The sequence below is a fragment of the Catharus ustulatus genome, chromosome Z (assembly GCF_009819885.2).
Source record: "Catharus ustulatus isolate bCatUst1 chromosome Z, bCatUst1.pri.v2, whole genome shotgun sequence".
Classification (NCBI taxonomy): domain Eukaryota; kingdom Metazoa; phylum Chordata; class Aves; order Passeriformes; family Turdidae; genus Catharus; species Catharus ustulatus.
In genome coordinates, this window is record NC_046262.2 from 7,594,889 (window position 1) to 7,617,371 (window position 22,483).

Sequence of the window (22,483 nt, forward strand, 5' to 3'; positions counted from 1 at the left end):
TGTTGGCAACACACACTGTCATGACTTCCAGACTCTGGACTCTATTCAGTAATCCAGATGACTGACAGTTGAGTTAGTTGCTTTTTACTTTGTGAGGTGGATAAATGTTTGCCATAATTGTACTTTGAACATACACTACAAAGTTGCCGATGTCCAAGAATATTCCATTTAGCATGTTAGTCCCAGGTTGTGAAGGAACAGTAGTACACTTATTGTCCAGCACACAGCTATCAAATACCCCATGCAGTGGGTGAACACTGGCTGATGGGTAGGACGCAAAAGGTTATAGTAAATAGAGCTAAATAGCCTATAGTCATCACATCAGGCTGACAGCTGGTCACTTGTGGGGCTCTGCAGGGCTCCCTCTTGGGCCCAGTGCTCTTCAATGTCTTCATGAATGCTTGGACACAGGGTGGAAGGAATGCTGAGTTTGTCCATTATACTAAATTGGGAGGAACTGATGTCTCCCTCGAAGGTCCTGCAAAGAGACCTCAACAAATCAGAGAGATGTGCAACCACCAGCCATACAAAGTTTACTAAAGTCAAGTTCTGGATTCTGCACCTGGACTGGAAAAGCCTGGGTGTACATAAAGCTGCCCTTTTCATGAGCACGTTGTGTCTCCCACCTGACAATTGCCAGAGGTTAATCTTAATACTGCAGAGCAGCAGTGTAACTTGTGTTTGTTTTACTCTAGTGGTCTCCCCAGACACAGAGATCTGGTTCCTGGACAGAGCTCTGTATTGGCATTTCCTCACCAAAACCTTCACAGCCTACTACCGCCTGCTCATCACCCACCTGGGTCTCCCACAGTGGCAGTATGCCTTCACCAGCTATGGGGTCAGCCCCCAGGCCAAGGTAGGACAGCAGCATCCAGCCTGTCTGTATTCTGCATAAGTATAGCCTGGAAAAACATCCTCCCCCTTTTGGCAAGCTGTCAGCTCAAGGGGGCCTCCCTGGTGAGCCATGGAAGGGACCACAGGTTTTTTCCCCTGTAACGTGTTAAGTAATTTGTTTCACAGTAATTGGAATTCACTAATATTGTGTTAACCCTGCTTTTCTCTCAGCAGTTGGGCCTTGATAAAAATTATGCCCAAGAAAAGGGCAATTTGAAGTCCTAGAGGTAGTTACAGAAGACCTCTAAATAAAGCCTTGTGAGCATTCCAGTCACTTATTATTAAAAATAAAAATTTGTATTCTGCCATGCCAAAATCCTGCTATTAGAGGCTTCTGCTGTTCTTGTGTGTTTGACTGGGCCTTCAGCCTCCATCCTGTAGGAGGTCAGGGAATGGAGCTGATGATCCTACTGAGCACAGCTCATAAGCCAGCACAGTGTCAGTGCACTCTGGAAAGGCCTGTTGGGACTTGAGTGTCCTGCACTTTACCCAGACATGACAGCTGTCTTACCAGCATGAGATTCCCTGGTCCTGTGTACACATCAGAATTACTAAAGTCACTCCTGACTTCCCATCAAACAGTGGCTGTAGAGTTTGGTTCTTCTCATTCCTGATGCCTTCCATGTTACACTGCACTGGACTTTATCAGTCAAGGCTGTGTACATGGTAGTGTGTTCTGCCTTTCTGTAACTTCCCTGCTATAAATATTTTATTATGTTCAGTATATTTGCATACCTTAAGAGTAATCTTTCATATATTCTCTAATCATTTGCAGCCCCTGTTGGTTAAAATTCTCCTAGTTCATTAACCATTATAATTTTTAAATGTTTTTGAGGGGGTGTATTAAAGCTGTTTTCCACTAAGTAGGACATTAATAGATGACTATCTGTGTTTTGGTATTGATCTTCTGTTTATCTTGTTCAACACTTTGCTGATGGTTTCACTGTGATTTGTAATACCATAACTACTATAGTTTTGTTTCCTTACTTTGTTGATGGAAAAATGATACAAAAAAATCCAAGAAAGAGTTGACAACTGTAAGGCATAACATTGTGGTGTCTGCTGCAACCAACAAACCAAATCATTATAGTTACTTCTAGACAGAAAATCAGAAACAATAAGACAAACAAACAAAATTATTTGTGTTAAGAAGTTAAAAAATTCATTATTTTATGTGTGAATAGAGGGAGCAAGGTTATTACATTTTGAGAAATTCAGTTGGTTTTCAGTTCATAAGTACATTTAAATTCCAAAGGTATTTTAGTCCTTTCTGCTTATCTGAATCTAAATAAATGTTTAATTTCATCCCCTCCTTTTGCTTTTCCTCCTGTTGTGTAAATCAGGATTTGCTCTTGATAGGAGTTACACTGCAGGAAAGGTGGTGTTAGGGTTGTGTCTGGTACTCCTCGTCCCTATCTGGAATGCAGTTCCAGGGCTGGGGCTGTAGCCACACCTTGTGTATCCTTATCAAAAGCACTCTTCCAAGTCCTGTAAACTGCAGCCTGATAAGTGGCGTAGGATTAAGATCATGTCTTGGGGAAGATGGGGAGCAAGGTGTAATTGTCTAACTGCAGTTTGAATTTAACCTGTTCCTTCCCCACCATTCTGCCTTTCAGCAATGGTTTAACATGTATAAACCCATAACCATCAACACTGCACTCCTATCTGAAGAAACTGACTCCTTTGTGAACAAGCTGGACCCCAATAAGGTATTTAAAAGCAAGAATAAAACTCCAGTGCTCAAGAAGAAGCCACCTTCACAGCCACCAGGCTCCCAAAAGAGTCACACGAGCACGACCTCTGCCAAGACATCCTCATTGGCTGGGAATTCTTCAAGGAAGTGAGCCTGCCAGATCTCACCCTGGACAACATTTGCAGTAAGCTTTGATGTTTTCTGCTGCAGAGTCTCAGTGGTTCTGACCAAGTTCCTTGTGCATGAATAGATGTGCCCATGGAAAATACATTGCAGCACTTGCATGAAATATAGCTGTGATGTGGATGCAGTTCCTGGAGACTCTTTAAAAAAAACCTTGATACATAAATTTTATTCCCTTTTGCTACTTGCAGCATGTGTTTTTCAGAGGGCATGAAGAAACCTTTGATGTCACTGCTCCATAGGGAAGCTTTTGTACAACTGCAGCACTGAAATGAAAGTACAGTAATTTCACAATTACAAGCCGCACCTGATTATAAGCCGCACTTTCGTTCGCAGCGAGGATGCTTGCACAACTTTCACAAAGTTGACAATTAGTAACAGAATTGCGGGATGGTGGAGTTTGCTGGCTCGGCTCGGGGCTGGGCGGACTCGGATCAGCCCCACCTTTTCCCCGCCTTTGCAAACTTCCAGGTTGGCAAATTTCTGAACCTCATCAATATATTGGCCGCACCTGATTATAAGCCACACTTCCAGGTTCAGACCTAAATTTTAGTCAAAATGGTGCGGCTTATAATTATGAAATTACTGTAAATGTAATTCACTGCTACTTTATCAGACCCATGCTGAAGTAGAGGGTGTGAAAATGTTTCTGCCATGTCCCTTGATGGAAAACTGTCCTGACCTTGCATGCAGTCAGAGCAGGCTAGAACCCAGTGAACACAGAAGCATCTTTCACTCCAGATAGAATCAAACTCTGCACTTCCCTCTGCTTCATCCAACCTATGCTCTGAGATTCGTGGTACAATGGGACTCAGGTTTTCCATGTCTCTGCATTAGCCTAGCCACTTGCTCTGCATCCCAGACCACTTTTTGGCCTTTGTGCTGTATGTTTTCAGATGGTGACATGATTTACAATAATCCTGAAGTAGAAGCTGCAAGATCCCTCCCTTTTGTGGGAACTGCTGAGCAAAGAGTCAATGGTCTTGAGACCCAATCAACCAGGAGGACCCCTTGGTTTGTCACACATTCATTTGCAAAGCTGACCATTGAAACAGACACTTTTCATTTGGGCAGGATCTCACCAGGGGCCACTGAGATCCTACAGCCTTAGAAGCCCCTGATGCTGTTTTCTGTGCTGTAAATTTTCAGATTAGAGATGCACTTTAACACTGCTGGTTTTCAGTTACTCCTGTTTGTTTCCATTACTTTTCTATGCTATTCTGTCTTCCAAATATGCTGGAATCATGGTAGCACCCAACACATTTTGTGCCTGAATATGGAAATCGAAATCACTGTCTTCAAGTAAGCATTGACTATTTAAACAGCATCACCTCTAATTTTTGAAACCATCACATAACTACGTAGACAAACCTACCTCACAGGGATGTTGTGAGGCTTTCATGAGAATTTGTATGGCCTTCAGAAAGATGAAGCCATCCTGTAAGTGCTTAATAATATTTTAATAAATACTTGAATATTTTCCTCCAAAGTGATTGGGTATTTGAAGATGCTTTGGGGAGGTCATGGGCATGGGATGCAAAGGATGTATGGCAAGAGCAGTGTTCAGGATGGATTGTTTGGGGTGGTTTTTTTTAATGCAGTAGAGAATCTGGCATTGAGAAGGGGTGGGTCACAGTACTTTTAGCTAATCCCTCTTGAGCTACTCAGAAATTCCCTGTTTATTTCACACAGGCCAAAAGACTGAACTGTTGTGTGCTAGGTATTCTACTAGTGTCCTGCAGTCACTGTACAAAATCTGCAGCCATCAGCCCCTGCTCAGGTGTGTTTTGTGGCTTCCAGCACTGCCAAGGGCCCACCTTCAAGTGCTGTTGCTGCATTGCCTGGCAGCCACTCTCTGCCACCCCCAGATGACAAGAAATCCTCTAATGCACTCTCTCAAGCCCATGTGCATCTTGAGACAGGTGAAGATATGTTGTAGCTGCTCTACTGGTATAAAGGGAGCTCTAATAAGAAAGCACATGTGAGTATTTCCCACCCAACCCCACGCCATGCCGTAGCAATAGCTCAGTTATCCTTTTCATATTGGGATGGGAATGATCATTACAGCCAGTAAATGCCATTTTCTGGAATTCTGTGCAGTAGCGATGTTCTGTCACTTCCTACTCTTGGAGACCTCTGTATGGTTTATTCATGGCACCCAACACTGGGACTGCAGTTATGTGCTTGACATACATACCATACTTGCTTAAGCACTTTCTAGAAAAGTTAAGACTGTTGTCACCCTCCTGGGAAGAGGCAGCTTCTGATAGTGTTCTGTTTTTAGTCCAGTGACAGCTCCAACTTGTAAGGCTGTCACAAGCACACTTCCTCATTCAGATGAAGGTAGCAGAATTCCTGCAGCAGCAGGGCAACCTCTTACATTTCTTATGCATTCAGAGTAGAAAAAAATTATGAGGGGGGGCAGTTTGTTCAAGCTTTTGGAGACACTGTCACAGAAGTTCCCTGACTTCTTTTCTGTGGTGATAGTTGGTGTAGCTCAAGTCTCAAGTGTCAGTACATACATTGTTCTTTGATGCCACCGTGTTCCAGCAGAACTGTGGCAGGATTCAGGAGACTGTGTAGTTTAGTTTAGTGATTTTGTAATGCTTCCTGAATGTTCAGATTAAAAAAAAAAAAAAAAAAAAATTAAAAAAACCCAAGCATGAACAAAACCCTAACAACCCAGCAGGTTCACGTTTCTATTTTAGACTGTCCTTGTTGTCTCTTCTGTGCTGTTCCAAACTCGGGTGACAGATATGCAAATGAAGCAAGCCTAGGCCCTTGGTCCATCACTGTAGTATCTGCCTCTTACCAAAGAATATTCCAGATTAAAATTTCTGTGTTAATTAACTAAATCATGTTGTATCTGCCACTGTTGATATGTGTATTTTGATGTAAATGAATATATATCTATCTAGAGACTTGTAGCTCTGCTTTGCTTTTCTTCAGAATATGATGGTTGTTTGGGGGTTGAGTTTTGGCTTGGATTTTGTTGTTGTTGTTGTTTTTTGGGGGCGTTTTTGTAGATTTTTATGCAGGGAGATTGAATAATTTCTTCAGATCACAGTCAGGTCTAGCCCTACACAGGCCTGCTCAATATCTCAGATACCAAGTTTGTCTGTTTAAGCAGAGTAGGTTTACTGAAATCCAGTCTCTCATCCCTCATCCATCACATGATCCCCATCAATCTGCATGGTGGACAGACAAATGTGCCCTTCACAGGTGTCATCACAGCACATGGCCATCACAGTTTGGAAGTCTCCATGCCTTCCTGTTCTTTCTCATTTTCAGTCTCATGGGCAGGGTGGTTGTGAAAATCGATGCAGAGTTTGTAGATTAAAACACCAGCAAGACATCCCAGAATTGGAGCTGTGACTGGGACCCACCACCAGGAGTGGTCAGCCCTGAAAAGAAACACAGAAGAGGCAGCTGGTGAGCCTGACTGGAATTACTGCCCTGCCACCACATCCTGCTGGGGTGGGAGTGAGCTGTGTGAGCAGAGGAGTCTGTCCTGCTCCAGGCACTAAGCCTACAATTGGCTTAGACAAATTCATTTTCCTCTCACTTAACTGCTGGAGGGAAGGTCATCAGCATGGAAAGGTGTCTCCACACTCCAGGTTTCTTGTTCTCCTAAAGAAGTGGGCTGTGTGGTCTGGATGAGTGGGACTCTCAGACAGACATAGGCATTTTGCTTCCCTGTTTCCAATAAAATCTGTGACTGCTCTACTGAGCTCTCAAATATATTTTCTGGAAATTTTAGGAAAATGGGCATCCAGGACAGGAGACTCTGGTAATGATCTCACCATAGGAAAAGCCATGACATGACACCATCTTACTCTTCCTCCTCTTACTGAAGGAAGGCAAGGTTTCATGTCCAAATTTAGACTCTAAATTTAGACCTGTTCAGCAATCCACCTGCATTCAGATGAGCTGTGCTCTGACTCTCTGCTCACCACAAGAACCAGCTGGATCTCCAGTGAACAGGCAGACAATTTGGTGCCCAAACTGAAGTATCTGACTGTCAAGGTAAATCCCATGCCAAATTTTGTGTACATAATGCACAAGGTTCCTGTAAGCACAACCCTCACTCTGCAGTGATTCCTGTTGGAGTCAGTGAGACAAGGGCCTGCCTGAATCCTTCAGGTGAAGGATTCTCACTCTGAAGCCAGAGTGCAGGAATTGAATTAAAGCCCTTGGATAGATTGAAACATGTTAAGCCACCCACACATAGAATGAGAGTTTAGGTTAAAGAACAAGTTTGAGTATAAGTTCAGATGTAAATTTGAGTTTTAGGATTAATAAGTCAGTAAGTAAGTTTCAGTGAGAGCTGTAGTGTTTTTAGTAAGTAAAAGGTGCAGATATCAGAATAGAAGAACAAGTTCGAGTGAAGGTTATGAAACACACGGATGTTTTCAGTATAGGCTCCGGAAGCTCCTTCTTAGACACTACTTAGACAAAATAGAACTTCAGTGAGAATACGCTTACAGTTTTCAGATAGAACAAGATAGATCGTATACATAGTTTATACATATCCTAGCATGTTAAGAAATTAGAATTTTCACAGGTTGAGAGAAAGTGGTCTGAATTTATGTGTTAGCTTGTTGGAAAAATCCTATATAAGATTGTGTATTGGGGCGAGTTGGTGCTTTTGCTTTTTGCTTTTGCTTTTTGCCATTGCTTTTTGCTTTTGCCACTGCTTTTTGCCATCGCTTTGCCATGCCTGCCAGCATCTCCAACACCCAAGAAGGAGATAGCAGCTCTGGCAGCAGCACCAGCCTCTCCAGGACCCCCGGAGATGGCTCCTGCTTTTGTTCGGGACTTTATGCTAAAACTTGGCATGGACTTTAATGTCTATGACTGCGCCTTTGAAGACTGATGCGGTTTTACAATAAATACCCTTTTTAACAACTACTAGCTGCTGTAACCGTTTTGAGATAACCCAGCACAAAGGGTGCATCGAGAGCACCAGGGGGATAACCCCACAGGTACCAACACTTGGTGCCAAGAATAAAGGCTTCATTTTATCTTGTGCTTATCTCCTCCCCTGGCAAGCTGAGTAGAGTAAGAGCAAAACAGGTCACTCACGTGAAGACATCCATTCCCCAGCCAGCCATTGCTGTGAAGATGCGGGGAGGCAGGTCCCTGGAGGGATTTATGGCATAGCCTGTGTTCAGCCCCATTCCCAGACCAATGCCCAGGACCAGCATACCCGTGAGTATGGGCTGAACAGCTTTGATGGCTGCATTGTTTTTCTCGTCATGGATGACCAGAACACCCAGGATCAGCATAACTGTTGCTGTAAACTGTGGGAAGAGAAAAGGGAGAAGAACAAGTCAGGAGAGAGAATGGGGAAGGTTGAAAGATCCTGCTCTGGTGTCTTAGTTCCCCACATCCCCTGAAGAATCCCTTTCCTATTTCTGGACATCTGGACACTTTGTTGTAAGCTGGGAGTCCATTGCACACAATCTCAATTGATCTGTTCCATCACAGACGTTCAGTCCAGGGTGTGCTTACGTGGACACAGTCCCAGGCTCTCTGTGCTGGGGAGGGCCAGCCAGCACATGCCAAGGAGCATGGAGTGCATGTACAATCCAAATAGGGAAGGAACAGGTAAGCCCAGAACCTAGAGGAGATGGCTGGTGATACAGCCCAGCTTCTCACTTCTCACTGCTTGCACAACATGCAGGGAAGGTGTCTGGAGAGTTCCTGGACCAAGTTGTGGAGCAGCCTACATGTATTAGGCTTTAGGCCAAACCCTTTAGGCTTGCCTAGCCTCAGTGCCTTGGATCTTACCTTTCAGGTGCCTTTCTGGATGCTTGGCTCCTTGGGAAAAGAGGAATGTGTCTGTGCATGTAGAGCTGTGGGGATCAGTAGCAGCCTAGCAGCAGCACCTGTGACCACCCACCTTCTCCTAGCACTCCACAGCCATTCCCACTGACCTCTGTGAAGAAGGCTCCCTGCAAGGACACATTGCGAGCAGGGTAAGTGGAGAAGATCATTGCTGTGGCAGTTGGTCCTGACACTGTAAGGCTCCCATTGGTGTAGTCATAAATAGCATCTAGGAGAAGTGGGAAGAATGGAAGTTAGCACAGCATTCATCCCACAGGACACACACACAAGTCCACCTGTTGCAGCCAGCACAGATATCAGGGAAAAGGGAGGCAGTAGAAGATGTGATGGAGGAGACACACTTCTTACAGAGCATGATCTCACCAATATATGCTACCCACAGACTTTGGTCTGCAGTCACTTCTTTACACCTACCAGCTTCCTATCCCTGCTTCAGGAGCCCAGGGTAGCCTGGATGGTCTGGATGCACTGGACCAACCCTCTGCCCCTCAGAGACTGGGACATGCTAGAGATAACAGGTGGTGGGTCCTCTGCTTACAGCACAAAACCCCCAATGGCTGTGAACCTGTGTTCCACAGAGCAGCAGAGTCCCCCTAGAGCTCCAACAGCACCTAATACATGGTAGTTCATGTAAATAAAGCCCTGCAGACCTGGAAACAAAATGCTGGCGAAATGGAGCTACTGCGCTTCTGCTGAAGACAGATCTTGGAAGTGGGAATGCCCAGAGTAAAAGAAGCTATGTTCTCCAGGAGCTGTGTATCCTTCCCAGAGGTATACCTGCAACCTGCTCTGAGCCTGAGCTGTGGTCTGTCCCACAAGCCAGGAGCTTGCCCTCCTCACCCAGAAATCATGCTGGCTACATTAAAAGGACATATTTTGACAACACTGTGAGTTGACCTCTGGTAAAAGACACAAACCTACCATAGTAGACAGCAAAGACAGTGGCTGCTGCCATAAAGGAGCCCAGGAACTGGCCGGTTATGTAAGCTACAAGCGTTGTCCCAGAGATCTTTCCTAAAAGGCATTGTGTAATGGTGATGGCAGCGTTCAGATGAGCTCCTGCAAAGTCACAGAAAAAGAGAGGCCTCAACACTGATGCAGCTGTTTTGGAACATGTGACATGGTGAATGCCCCATCCCTAGAAACATTCAAGGCCATGTTGGACAGGGAGGGCTCTGAGCAACCTGCTGTAGTCAATGTTTCTGCTCATTGCAGGGCAGTTGGACTGGAGGAACTTGAAAGGTCTGTCCCAACCCAAACTATTCTTTGGTTCTATGCCCCATGCCCCACAGTAATCACCCAGGCACTGATCCAGAACAGCAAGACTCTCGCAGGTCAGGGTCTTACTCCTGCACAGACACAAAATGAGCCTTTCTCTCTTGACAGCTGAATCATGCAGGTCAAAGAGCTCCTAGCTAGTCTTCTAAAAGTTCTGTAGACCACAGGCTGCCTCCAGAGACTGGGTCATCTCACCTGTCAGATATAGCTCTCTTGGGATGGCATGAGGTTCCTTCTGAGTTTCTCAATGGCCTTCTCCCTACTGATCTTAAAAAGAGCCCATACTTCAGCACATTTTAAGCAACTACGGGTAGATGAAGACCTGTTTTGATGGAACACTTTCTGTGGAGGAGGTTGATATCACAATAGTGCTTTGAAGACTAAATGAGTCTGGGTCTCATGCCCTTGGTGCAAACCATGTGTGTTCTCCAGGCGTCCTGTCCCCAGGAGTCTAAAGAAAATACTTATTTTTCCTGCCTGATACATATAAATTTTGAGGGTCAGTAAATATCCCAGCCCTCATGACGATCTTATACTCCAGACTCCACAAGGGGTAAGATGCAGACACCCATCATTTCATCAAAGTGGAGGATAGACTGAAATAGAAGTGCATGTAGCACCTGCTGCAATCCAACAACCACAACTGGAATGGGGACAGATCCTTCTTAGACCCTCTGCTCTTTTGTGGGTATAGCCAGCCATTTCAGACATCACAAAAAGCACCTTGTGACACAGATGAAGCAAAATTACCATGTCAGGAAGTCTGAAGTTTGTTCTCTAACCATACTACTGCTGGCTGAGCTGAAATCCCTTCTGCACTGCCCTCTGCCCTCAAGAGATGAGCTACTTCTCAAAAGTCACTTGGGACTGCAGAATCTATTTTCCTCAGTCTGCTTTCCCCAGGATATTTCCTCCAGCTCCAAAAGGACAAAAAAATCAAGGGCTGACTACTTCTGACTGCTCACATGGAAAATTTTTGCTTTCCATGCCAGCCCCAGGTTTGGACCTCTGTCTATTCCAATTGTGCAAAAGCAAGGAGTTGCTTTAATTTTCTGCCCATTTGTCCTTAGTGTTTTCTCTTGGTGCAAATGAATGCATAAATAGCAGGAGGCAAAGGTAATGCTCATCATGGAAGGGATGCCACCCCATGGCCCCAAAATACCACTTCCTGAGTTCATGTGGGGCACCTGTGCATGGGTGTGTGTGATAAAAACTGCATCCCTTTTGCAACATCAGCTGTAAGCTCTCCTTTGCAATAAATTATTTCTTTCCCCATGGGTCGTATCAGCAGCAGGTTTTGGGAGCTCCCTGTCTCATTGGGCCTTGCTGGCATGTCCCAAATGGAGGAGCTGCTGAAACCTGGCTCTGCTGGCCACAACAGGAGGGGCTGGCCAAACCTCCTCCCCTCTCCCTGTCCTGCTTGTCCTGTCACAGCTCAGAACACAAGTTTGGGGTCAATATTCTCTGTGTGTGCTGGACATGCCTTGTCCCTGGCCTCACCTGCTTTTCTTGCCCTTTTCTTGCCTGCAAACTCTAGGACTGGTTTAATTTTAGGTGAGGGCACTGCCCACGCCGTACCTCACCCCTCCACACCCCACTCCTCCTGCCCCAATGCACATGGCCTTTTTGGGATATGTCTCATGCCTGACAGTGCTGCTCACCAGATACTCCTCCAGCTGCATAGATGCCCAAGGTGACACCAATGCCAAATGCCAAATTGATGCTCAGATACTGACCACTGTTTCCTTTTCCCAATATCACTTGTGCCACAGAGGACAAGCCAAACACCTGTGTAAAAAGCAAGACAGAAAGGAGTGTTAAAAGTATTCTTGTTGCTGTGGTAGACTGAGCTGCTTTGCTATTTTTTCTGAAAAAGTAATGAGCTCCCAAAAGACAGGAAGTCTCTAAGATGACATGGTCAGAAAACAAAGAACAACCTTGCCCTGCAAAAATTGAAGTGATAGCTGAGGTTGGTGCCCAGCAAAGCAAACTAGTCACTCTCATTATGGTTGGGTAAGGGGAGACAAACCCCAAACACTCACATCAAGAGCTGGGGCTCAGTGGGGATCATTCACACAGCCACACTGCAGATGGCTCTGCCTGAAACCAGGGACATGAACTGGGGGAGCATCACCATAGACCACTGGGAGACAATGCCCAAGATGGATGGAAGGAGGGTGTGCAAATTCTCACTGCCCTTCTCTTCCTGTGTGCAATTTATTGACTAAATATGTAATTTGGACACAGCTATTTGCCAGACTCAACTCTAATTTTGGTAACATTCCAGCAAAAGACAAGAAAGGAAATTCTGGTTTAACTTTTCCATTTGACACATATATTTTCAGTTTGGAAGCAGCCAAAGTTTTCAGTGGATTTTTTTTTTTTTTTTTAAGTGACTTAAGGAGAACCAGGGAAAATATTAAGGGTAAACACTATTCAGCAGGAAAACACATATTCAAGACATTGCTCTGTCCTGAAAGAGAGAATTCTCTTTCCTGCATTTGATGTGGTAAGAGTGGGAAAATCAGTTCTTTGAATCCTCTTACACTGAAATCTAGAACAGGACAAGGCATCTTTTGAGGTTTCTGCCTCACAAAACACTGAAGGTTTGGAAAGCGTATCCTGTTCCTTGCATTGATGTTCATCCAAGGTGACATGTCTTTCAAAGACAAGAAAGTCAATATGTCCTCCAGCACATAAACTTTTGCTTTGGCTTGTACTGTTTAATTGTGATTTTTTTTCCTGGCTACTCTGCCTGCATCCAAATTTTATCTCCTGTGTCTTCTTCCCCTCATTGCTTTCAGACATCACCCAAATCCCCTGTTCTGTAGAGATGCTGCACTTCTTATCTCTTGTAGACACAGACCACACTCTGTGCTCTGCACAGAGCTACAGACCCCACAGTGTGAGCCCTTCTCAGTCTGCCTTAGAAAAAGCCCCCAGAAATAATTTGTGACATCCCCTTAACATCTGCAAATTACACAAATTCTGTATATTCATCCCTGATTTTCCAAAGCCTGATATAAGAGATACAAATATGTAAGGCCCAGGTTTTGCAGGAGAGCACGTGGGTGCAGAGCAAGGGTTGCAGGGGAGGAGACATGACTGTGCATAAACAGCTGTATCCTGACAAAAACACAAGATAGGACACAGAATCTGTTTTTCAGCAGAGATCCAAACTCCTGTTTTCCTCCTGTATCCTTCTTCCCTAGTCTTTGTGCTGCTTAGTCCTGCTGCCTGGTTCCTCTTACCAACACTGCCTGTCCATTAAACTGAGAAGCCCTGGGGTGAGTGTTATTATCCAAATAATAGCCATTCAGGCATCATGGAGGTGCATCCAGAACATTGCCTGTGGCACTGAGGCCAGAACTCTTCTTGCTGCTGAAGAGTTGGGTGTGCTGTATGCTTTGTTCCGATGCTGGAAGCTGCTTGTCTTCAGCCCTTGATGGGGCCCAAGTGTAGTATCCTCCTTTTCTCTCCTCCCTCCCATGGATCAGTGAAGGAACAGCCAGTGTGAGCTGCAGGTTGCAAAATCTGCCTTGAACTGTCAGAGTGCGGAGTGAAGTCTCCACCTCACACTGCTTCCCTGCCAGGACGACCCTGAAGTTGTTCTTTTATTACCGGAGAACTTCTACCACCAAATAACAGAGAACTGAAAAAGCAAAATGGTTTGCTAAGCTACTGCAGAGGAGTCATAGGTGTCTGTACTCAGACTTGCTATGGGTACAAAACTACCTGGGAGTGAAATTCAAAGAGCTGGATGTGCAAAATTATGTGAAAAAAAGCAGTCACGCTCTGCACAGCCAGTTGTTGCCCTTGGAAATGAGCGCCTTTCTTGGTACAGAGAGCTGTGCCAGAAGGTCCCTGTGCCTGCACAAATCTTAATTTCTTCCTCTATAAATCTTCAAGTACAAGTTATTTAGATTATGCCCAGCCTTTGCATGCCAGCCTCTGTCCAACACAGCGTCTCAGCCCAGGCTAAGTCCAGATGTAGCAAATTGGCACAGAGAGATACCAGGCCTTTTCAGAGGGAGGATCTCACTCTGCTCTGTTGATCAAACATTCAAAATCTCTGGTCCCAGTGGGTACTTCGCTCCCACCAGTCCCCACCAGTGACGGCAAAACCTTCCTAATCCTCTACACAAGCATTTCTGAAGCAGCCCAGGGGCTCAAAAACTATTTCTTAGTGAAACAGATCCCTCATGCAAGGGGGCAGCTTATGTATGATTTACATAAGCACAGGAGCAGTTTATGTATGATTTACATAAGCACTGTTCGATTGGCAACAAGAAAAAAGTGAAATCCTGGCATGCTTCACACCCTGTAATTTCATTTCCTAATGGTGGGCTGCGGTTCTGGAGAATCTCTGTGGAAAGATCATTACCCTGGCAACACCGAGGGGAAGATGGATGAACGCTGTTTTCATTTTGCAGCAGCTGTCAGTGATAGAAGAGTCTGGGTCTGCTCTCCAGACCTGTTCAGACCCGACCCCTCCCCAGCTACAGCACACCTCTGGCACAGCAGGAGGAAAAGTCTCCTTTCACGCTATGGGATCTTCAGGGGGTGTGGCTCAAGCATTGTAAACACTACTCTGATTTCATTCCTCAGCTCTTCCTCTGTTTTCTCCAGAAGTGAACTGAAAGAGGAACATGTCTAGAGAAGGCTAGTGGAGCTGGGGAAGGGTCCACAGGTGCAGCTGCAAGAGCTGGGGATGTTCAGTCTGGAGAAAAGGGGGCTCGGGGAGGATCTGATTACTCTCTCCAGCTTCCTAACAGGAGGGTGTAGCTGAGGGGGCTGGTCTCTTCCATGTGACAAGTGACAGGGCAAAAGGAAATGGCATCAAATTGTGCCAGGGGAGGATTAGATTGGATATTGTGAAAAATCTCTTCACCAGGAGGGTTGTCAAGCATTGGAACAGGCTGCCTAGGGAAGTGGTGGGTTTACAGATGTTAAATATATGTAACACCTTGGAAGTATTTAAAAGACATGTAGATGTGGCACTTAGGGACATGGTTTAGTGGTGGCCTCCCTAGTGCTGGCTTAGTGCTTGAGCTCCTAAAGGTCTTTCGCAACCTAAATGATTTTCACTCTATCCCACCTTCTTCACTCTCCCCCAGCACCCACCTCCATTTCCTTGCATCACCTTTTAGCTCCAGAAGGTTTTTGGCAGATGGTCTGCCTGCTAGGAAACTGCCACCCCACCAAGGCAGAGGGGTTAGCAGTAGCAACCAACATCTGGGCCACCCTGAGGATGTGGTAGGAAACCCCTGACCTTACAAATCGCTGCCTTAAATGGCTGCACACACATACGCACACTCTCATACACAAGCACAGACCCTTCTTACCATGAGGATGAATGTTCCCAGTGCTTCTGCCAGCATCTGCCTTATGGTGCTGTTACGAATCCTCAACACCTTCTTAGTGTTCTCCAACATTGTCTTCGACTCCTTAGTGCTGTCTTTGTGCTCCTGTTGTGACAGCACACTTCATTGCACTGAGCCAGGTTACCCTTTGAAACTTGGCACCCTCTCTTCACCCCCAGACACCTTCTCTCCCTTGGTTAAAGATGAACAAGCCAATGAAGCAGCAGCTAGCTTCAAAGTCTTCCCTCCTCCATCCCCTTCCCTCCCTCCCTCCCACATATGCCATCCTATAAAAGCTGTATGCTAGTGATGTACTATTTCTGTTCTGAGGGCACTGATAACACTGTGCCTGTGCCCAGGACAGCCTAACCCTGGAACAGTGGAGCAGTCAAACACCTTGATGTGTTTCTGAAGCCTGTCTTTCTCCTTAACCTTTTCTACAGGAACTGAACAGGAATTTGTGCTCTGCTCTGTAACCCATTGACTGGTGGTTTGGTATTTTTTTTTAATAGATTGGATTGGGACTGTTTGCCTGTGCAGAACTATCCAGATGCCTCTTCTGCAGCAAGGATGCTCTGCCTGAAGCTGTGCTCTGCAGTCTGCAGCTGGGAAGAGCACAATGGATTGTTTCAGGTAGAGTGTTTGCTCTTGTTGAATGCACCTGTGTCTGCAGGTGCCATCACACTCATGGAGAGCCTTGCCACCAGCCACCCTGTCTGTCCTCTCATTTAGGGCAAGGAGAAACCAACCTCAGCAACAGTCTCAAGAGATCTTCAATCTTATGTGGCTGCCAGGGCAAAACCATTGTTGTCCTGATTCCTCCTCCATCTCCTCATTCCCTCTGCCTATCTCCCTGATCACCAGGCACACTTACCTTTCCACAGTGAAAAGATTTTAATACCTTTGATTAATCATGGGAAAACTTATATCCACTGAACACTCAAGACCTTTTCCCTTGAGCCTTTCCAAGTTCTTTGCTGGTTTTCTTCACCTTCCTCTCAACCTGCTGCAGCTTCTCAGTGTAGCTCTGGAGGGGACAGCTCTGCAGAGGTGTCAGCTGCTGTCCTGATGGGGACAGGGGGACATGCTGCCCCTGACCTTGCCTCCCACTGCTCTACTGCATGGCAAAAGTTCATGAGCTTTTCTTTCACCCACAGGGCACTCAGCAGCTGTATGAAAGAACCTGGGAAGCTGATTCTCCTCTCTTCTTCATAGATGACTGTATGTCTTGTGGCAGGGAGAGTTTTATGGACTGGGGTAATCCCTCCTCCAGTGACAGATTAACTATTGACCTCAGTGAACACCTGGCTAAATATGCAGTAAATTACTGGTCTGTCTCTGATACTGAGGATCATTTAATTATGATGGATGATAATGATGTTGCTTGCAAGGATGTTTCTACAGCATATTTCTAGGTGGGAAAGTTTTTGTCCTGTGGGTGTGTGACCTATGCTGTAGCCCAAAATAAACCTTTCTGGGTCAGTTCATTCTCTGCCATGCAAATGTTTATTGGTGAGCACAAACCATGGGTCCTGGAGCACCAGGCTGGGGTAGTGACAAGACCCTTGAGTTTCTTCTGCACATGGTGATTTCTAGCTGACTTTACATGTCATCTGAGATCCTCATGTCTCCATGTGCTGGAGATCTCACAGCCTTTCTCAGAAGGACAAGGTATTAATGGGTCACTAACACCCGCAACTGGACCAACAACTTTGTTTTTTCTCCTAGATCTCAGGGAGCCTTCCAAGTGGATTCCTTCCCCGTGGGCAAAGAGTGAAGCTGCTGTGTATCTGACAGGTTTTGTCTCGTGCATTCAGGCATCAACTGTTGGCATCTCAATATTCTGATTCAGGCTGAAAAACTGACAGGTGCTTTATGGGAACACCAGGTTCCCATGGACTTGCAGTCTTCTCTGGGAAAAAAAAGCAATCCCACTGTGTAATAAAAATCTTTGGAAAATATTTGGTGATAACATTAGGTAATAGTTATTACCAATTATTATTGGTAATAATTGCCAATATTACCACCAAACTGTAAAACTCCAGCATGTTTCTAAGAGCTTGTCCTTGTATACAGGTCATTCCACAAGATGGCACTGAGACATTAATTTTTCCCTTCGAGGTGTTCATATGGCTCCTCTGTTGGCTGCTGAAAATATGAGATTCCTTTAATTTTGAGGTTCTGCTGGCCATTTTTAGACATTAAGGTGGCCTGCTAATGTTCAAGGACTGTAAAAATAACAAAGCCATCACCTTTCTGAAGGTCATGCAAGTCAGAGCACCTCTGCCCTACGAGTACACAAACCCAAAGTGTGTGAGCCTGACCCTGAGTTTATAACAAGCAGAGAAAAACAGGCAGCTCCAACGGGTAATTCTTCCTCACCTAAAATAAGCATCTGAGGCCTGACCCATGAGTCATGCTAGATACTGGCACTTCCCCTCCAGTGTCTGCACACAGACATGGAGTGATGGACTCCAACATGCACCCCCACAGCCGCCAGGGGGCTGGACTGCTCCTTCTCCCTGCATCCAGACGTGGTGATCTTGAGCAAGTGCAAGCCAAGTGAGTCAGCCAAGGGCTGGATTACTGATATCTGCTGGTTTCCCAACAGCAACCTGCTCGTACTTGCTGGGTTTCACTTACCCCCAGGGCTGACAAGGATCTCTGGGGTCACTAAATACAGTCCCCTTCGGACAGAGACAGCCACACCATATCTGCCCTTTGGTGGTCTGGCCACTCTGCATTTTAGTGGTAGATGATCATTGCCCAACTCCTTCTATTATACCCTGGTACCAGAATTTGCTGCTCTGAAGATTAGACACTTTCCTCTAATTTTCAGACAAATTCTCAAAACCATTTGTCCGTGTGCAGCATTAGCCCGTCACAGTCATGAGTTAACTTACTTCTTGTCGCTTAAAATGTTCCTGTGAGGTTTGTTAGAAGAGCACTGGCTGCTCATGCTTAGCTCCATACCACCTCCTAATGTTTGCCTTGATACCCTCACAGGTTGAAACTTCACTCAGCTGTGGCCATACAATGATTTTGCCACATTTTCCACTGCACATTAAGCAACCACTTACTAAACCAACCCACTTTCCTCCCCAAGACAGGTGTGCTTTCAGCACTGCTAATAAAAATCTCAGTTTGAAGAGGAAATTTTTGGCACAGTCAAGGTGTACTAACAGTTCTGGTGTTGATACCCATGGTAATGAAGAACCAGGACAGCAATGCCCCTGGGTCCTGCAAGAGCAGTCCTGGGAAGAATGAATACTCAGCCACTCCAGGGCATTCTGCAAGGAATAACTTCTCTGACTCAGTTTGACTGTGCACATGTTTCCTCTGCACCTAGGAGCTCATTTATCTCTTAATTGGGCTAATCAGCAGGTGGAACATTACCATTCCATTCTCTTCAGCCCTGCTGGTACAGCATTTCTTCCCCAGAAGCCAAGAGGAACATAAGCAGACAGCTGAGCAGAGGAGCTGCTCACCATCGGCAAAAACAGCTTGTTCCTCAATCAGACCAAATGAACAGGGCACCAAAATATCTCCAGCACCTTTCAGGAAGCAAGACCCAGTCAGAGAGATCATAACAGCACTGGTATGACCTTCACTGTCCAGGACAGACCCTGTTTGACATAACCTGGACCACCTGCTCCCTGTGGTCTCATGCTCCACTCATTGTCTGTCTCCTTCTCTTCTTTATGGATGGCAGGCACCAAGCGAGTCTCACACACCCCATGTGTCTCTCTGCAAATGTCTTTGCTCTCTGTACTGTCACCCCCTCTCCATTCCCAGGATACTGGCATCCACAGCCTTTCAGCTCACCCATTCTCCCTTGCCCTGAAGCCAGCCAAAAGTTCATCACCTGCACATTCTGCTCTTCGTCGGTACAAGACCTGTTCCAGTCATCTTGGTTAAAAACAGGTGGAATGAGAGATGGAGATATGCAGCGGCTCATGGGTGGGGTCCTGCCCAGGGCACTGCTGCCCTGCCCCACGCTGCTACAGCTACAGGGCTGCTACAGCTGCAGGGATGATCAGGTGAAGGTAATCCATGAGGTGATGCTGCCAGCAGGACAAGAATTGCTTGACTTTGTTTATAGGGGCAGAGCAGGACTCCGTGTGACAAGGTTGCCGGGAGTGGCCCTGGCCTCATTGTTGGGCAACAGAGTGGAACCCTCCTGGTCACCAGGAACCCATCCACTCATGCTGGGCCACACTTCTCCTGCCCTTGTCTGACTTATCAGACAGGATGAAGTCACTCTTAAACGGAGAAAAGCATGGTGATTTTTGAGGCACCCACCAGCTTTAATCTGTGAAAAGCCCTGGAAAGTCTCCCCTGCCCACAAACATTTAACAGAGAGTGAAACGGAGGCACAGGAGTAGATCAGGTCATAGAGTCATAGGATGTCAAGGATTAGAAGAGATTTTAAAGAACATCCACTCCCAATCCATCCTTGCCATGGTCAAGGACCTATCCCACTAGACCAGGTTGCTCAAGGCCCTATCCAGCCTGGCTTGGAATGCTGACAAAGATGGACCATCCACAGCTTCTCTGGGCAACTTCTTCCAGTATCTCCCCACTTTCACAGTAAAGTATTTTTCCTAATATCTAGCTTACATTTCCCCACTTTCAATTTCTATTATTCCCTGTCACTACAGCTCCTGACAAAAGGTCCCTCTCTGGCTTCCCTCTGGGCCCCTTCAGGTACTGGAAGGTTCTTGTGAGGTCTCCACACAACTTCCTCTTCTCCAGGATGAATAGCCACGACCTTCTCAGCCTGTCTTTCCTGTAGGGAAAGTGCTTCAGTCTTCTCATCAACTTAGTGGTCCCTTCTGGACTTTGTCTAGCAGTTCCATGTCTTTCTCATCTTTGGGGTGCCAGAGCTGCAAGCAGCAGAGGTCCCACAGGTACCATGGGATTTCCCACAAGGTGATGCTGGCTCCTGCCCTGCCATCACCCCTTATTTCCATTACCATCTTGTTCTCCCAGCCTGCTCAGGGCCATGCTCCCACCATACCCCTCTGCGGGAGAGCATCTGACCCTGCTGTGGGGCTGCCCAGGCCCAGGCAGCTGCAGCAGACTCTGTGGGTTCAAGTGTTCCCTCCGAGCCTTGAGCCACCTGCTCTGGTCTGCTGTCAATCCACAGATAAAGGGAAAATACAGGGCTCACAGGACAGCATCACCCTGGAGGTAAGAGCAGCCAGGCTTTCTCCTAGAGGAACACAAACACCCACATTCTGAAAGGAGAGATTAAAGGGGAAAGGCTGCAGGCTGGGGGAGGAGACACTGGGTCAGGTAAAAGAGGTTGTGAAATTGCAGAGTGTGGTGAAGCCAGCACACTGCTCTGAACATCTCCTTGCCTCTGACTGTACCCAGGGACAGTGCAGCATGGCTGTGCCCCCCACAGCCAGTTTGCAAAGAGTTTACTCTCAGAAACAATGCCACTGATGAAATCCCTTGTACTTCATCCCATAATGTCTCTTCTGCCTCATCCTTTCCCCAGGCACTCCAGTGCAGGATGTCCTGCAAAACACACCAGCCCAGCATCTGCCTGACCAGCACCAAAAAGCACAAGCTTGTGTTGGCATTCACGAAGAGCAAAACCAGAGCAGGGCCTGCGGACAGTCAGACAGCCATGCCTGCTCCCTCTGCTGCTCAGCAAGCAGAGCAAGGTTCAGCCAGCAGTACTTCACACAGTTCTGCACAGCCACCAGGTGCTTAAGGGTGTACTGCATCCAGGCATTCCACTCATAGAAGTTATGCCTGTAAACCTTTCAAGCGATGATGCTAAACCTTCAGGCAGACCATCACAGAATCATGGAACATTTTAGCTTGAAAGGGCCTTAAATGCCGCCTTATTCCAAACCCCTGCCATAGGCAGGGACACCTTCCACTAGATCAAGTTGCTCAGATGCCCATCCAACCTGACTTTGAGCAATTCCAGGGATGGGGCACCCACAGCTTCTCAAGGCCTCATGACCCTCTGAGAATTTATTAATATCTAATCTAAACCTGCCCTCCTCCAGTTTAAGTCCATTCCCCCTTGTCCTATCACTTCAGGCCCTTGTAAAAAGCCCATTTTTCTGCTGTCTGTGATCCAGATGTTTTGTGGGGTGAGGAACTGACTGGTGGCACTAATCATTGCCCATATGTGTAATCAGTGAATTACCCAGCTATCTCCCCCAGAACACGGCTGTGCTCTCCCCTATCACACCTGCCAGGCGGTGAAGACCATACAGCATCTGGCATGACTCACACCAGTGCTGAGCAATGCCTGCCCCGTGGGATCTGTCTCTGCACAGGGGAGGGAAAGGCCAGAATGCAGACGGCTGGGTCAGCTTTCCAGCGCCAGCCCACCCCAGCCCAGAGGCTGCTGCTGGTGCGGACGTGAAGGCATCCAGAGGAAACCCCGATAAGCTCCCAGTATCTCAGCCGTGGGGAGGTGCCACAGATTCCTCGCAGGCATGCACACAAACCCTCTCAGACACTGCCCAGCCTCTCCTGGCGCTCCAGGGATCCCCACAGGCATTTCAGTGAGAGCAGAAGTTTCCTCCAGCATCACCTAGGCCCCACCACCCTCATGATCCCCCAGCCCCTTTTGCCTCTTGTTTTGAGACACAGAAAAGAGGGGCCAGGGTGTGGATCTGGATGGCTACCTGGCCATTCCCATTCTTCTGGTTTCTGCATGTAAAGACATTGACCCAGAACAACACAGAGAAGCTGAAAATCCTGTTGATGGGCCCTGAAAACGAGCCAGTTTTCCTAGCTGTAATTTCCCAGCACAAGTCCTGGATGACACAAGTGGCAGCTTCATGAATTCTCTCATATTAAGTATATTAGCACAGACATGCAGTTTATTTCCCTAAGCACACAGTACCACATATCAGTCTGCACTGACAGTGCAAATATCTCTTATCCATGGCAATTACTCAATTTTGCCACTGTCTTTATTGTCCCTATGTTTGTTTTCACACAGACCCTCAAATGTATATATGCCTATCAGTGATTTCCTAGTGAAGAAGCAACTCTTATGCACCATCTTCCGAATTTTGACTTCATAAGAACCTCATTATTAAATCAAATAATCAATGTATAATCTTATGAATTCTTTACATGAACCTGTTACAGCTCTCAGGAACTACCTCAGGGTGTATTTGCAGAGGACCTGATGTGATGGGCCTCTGACCACCACACAGTCCCCAGGCTCCACCACGAGATA

At 46.4% G+C, this 22,483-nt stretch overlaps 2 protein-coding genes across 8 annotated transcripts in view; one reads left to right on the forward strand and one right to left on the reverse strand.

The window, feature by feature from the left end:
* The window catches only part of TPGS2 (tubulin polyglutamylase complex subunit 2), a 34,513-nt gene extending 17,291 nt beyond the window's left edge, over window positions 1-17,222 (forward strand). The window contains exons 6-9 of one of the 7 annotated variants that reach the window (XR_004420755.1): window positions 696-856; window positions 2,511-2,771; window positions 15,774-15,894; window positions 16,419-17,222. Coding sequence is in view for 5 of the 7 variants with exons in the window: in XM_033085703.1 (XP_032941594.1) it covers window positions 696-856; window positions 2,511-2,738 (389 nt within the window). In the remaining 2 variants the exon portion in view is untranslated. Of the gene's footprint in view, window positions 1-695; window positions 857-2,510; window positions 3,105-3,666; window positions 5,692-8,570; window positions 8,590-15,773 lie in introns of those variants that run through there. The other 6 variants (XR_004420756.1, XM_033085703.1, XM_033085705.2 and 3 more) reach the window with 6 other exon arrangements.
* LOC117010749 (aquaporin-7-like) lies at window positions 5,506-16,887 on the reverse strand. The gene is made up of 7 exons (XM_042780159.1): window positions 16,868-16,887; window positions 15,244-15,382; window positions 11,560-11,686; window positions 9,542-9,679; window positions 8,710-8,828; window positions 7,856-8,073; window positions 5,506-6,174 (listed from the first exon to the last, which is right to left on the reverse strand). Exons 1-7 carry the CDS (start codon window positions 16,885-16,887, stop codon window positions 6,015-6,017), a joined length of 921 nt encoding a protein of 306 aa, XP_042636093.1. The 3' UTR covers window positions 5,506-6,014.
* Window positions 17,223-22,483: the final 5,261 nt, after the last annotated feature.

Excerpts from the sequence above, each read along its gene's own strand:
- LOC117010749 (XM_042780159.1), bottom strand. The coding sequence starts at position 16,887 with ATGAGGATCTCAGATGACAT. Across the intron at positions 15,383-16,867 it reads ATGAGGATCTCAGATGACAT|TGTGCTGTCACAACAGGAGC; the intron begins GTAAAGTCAGCT and ends AGTGCAATGAAG. Across the intron at positions 9,680-11,559 it reads TGCAGCTGGAGGAGTATCTG|GAGCTCATCTGAACGCTGCC; the intron begins GTGAGCAGCACT and ends GTGACTTTGCAG.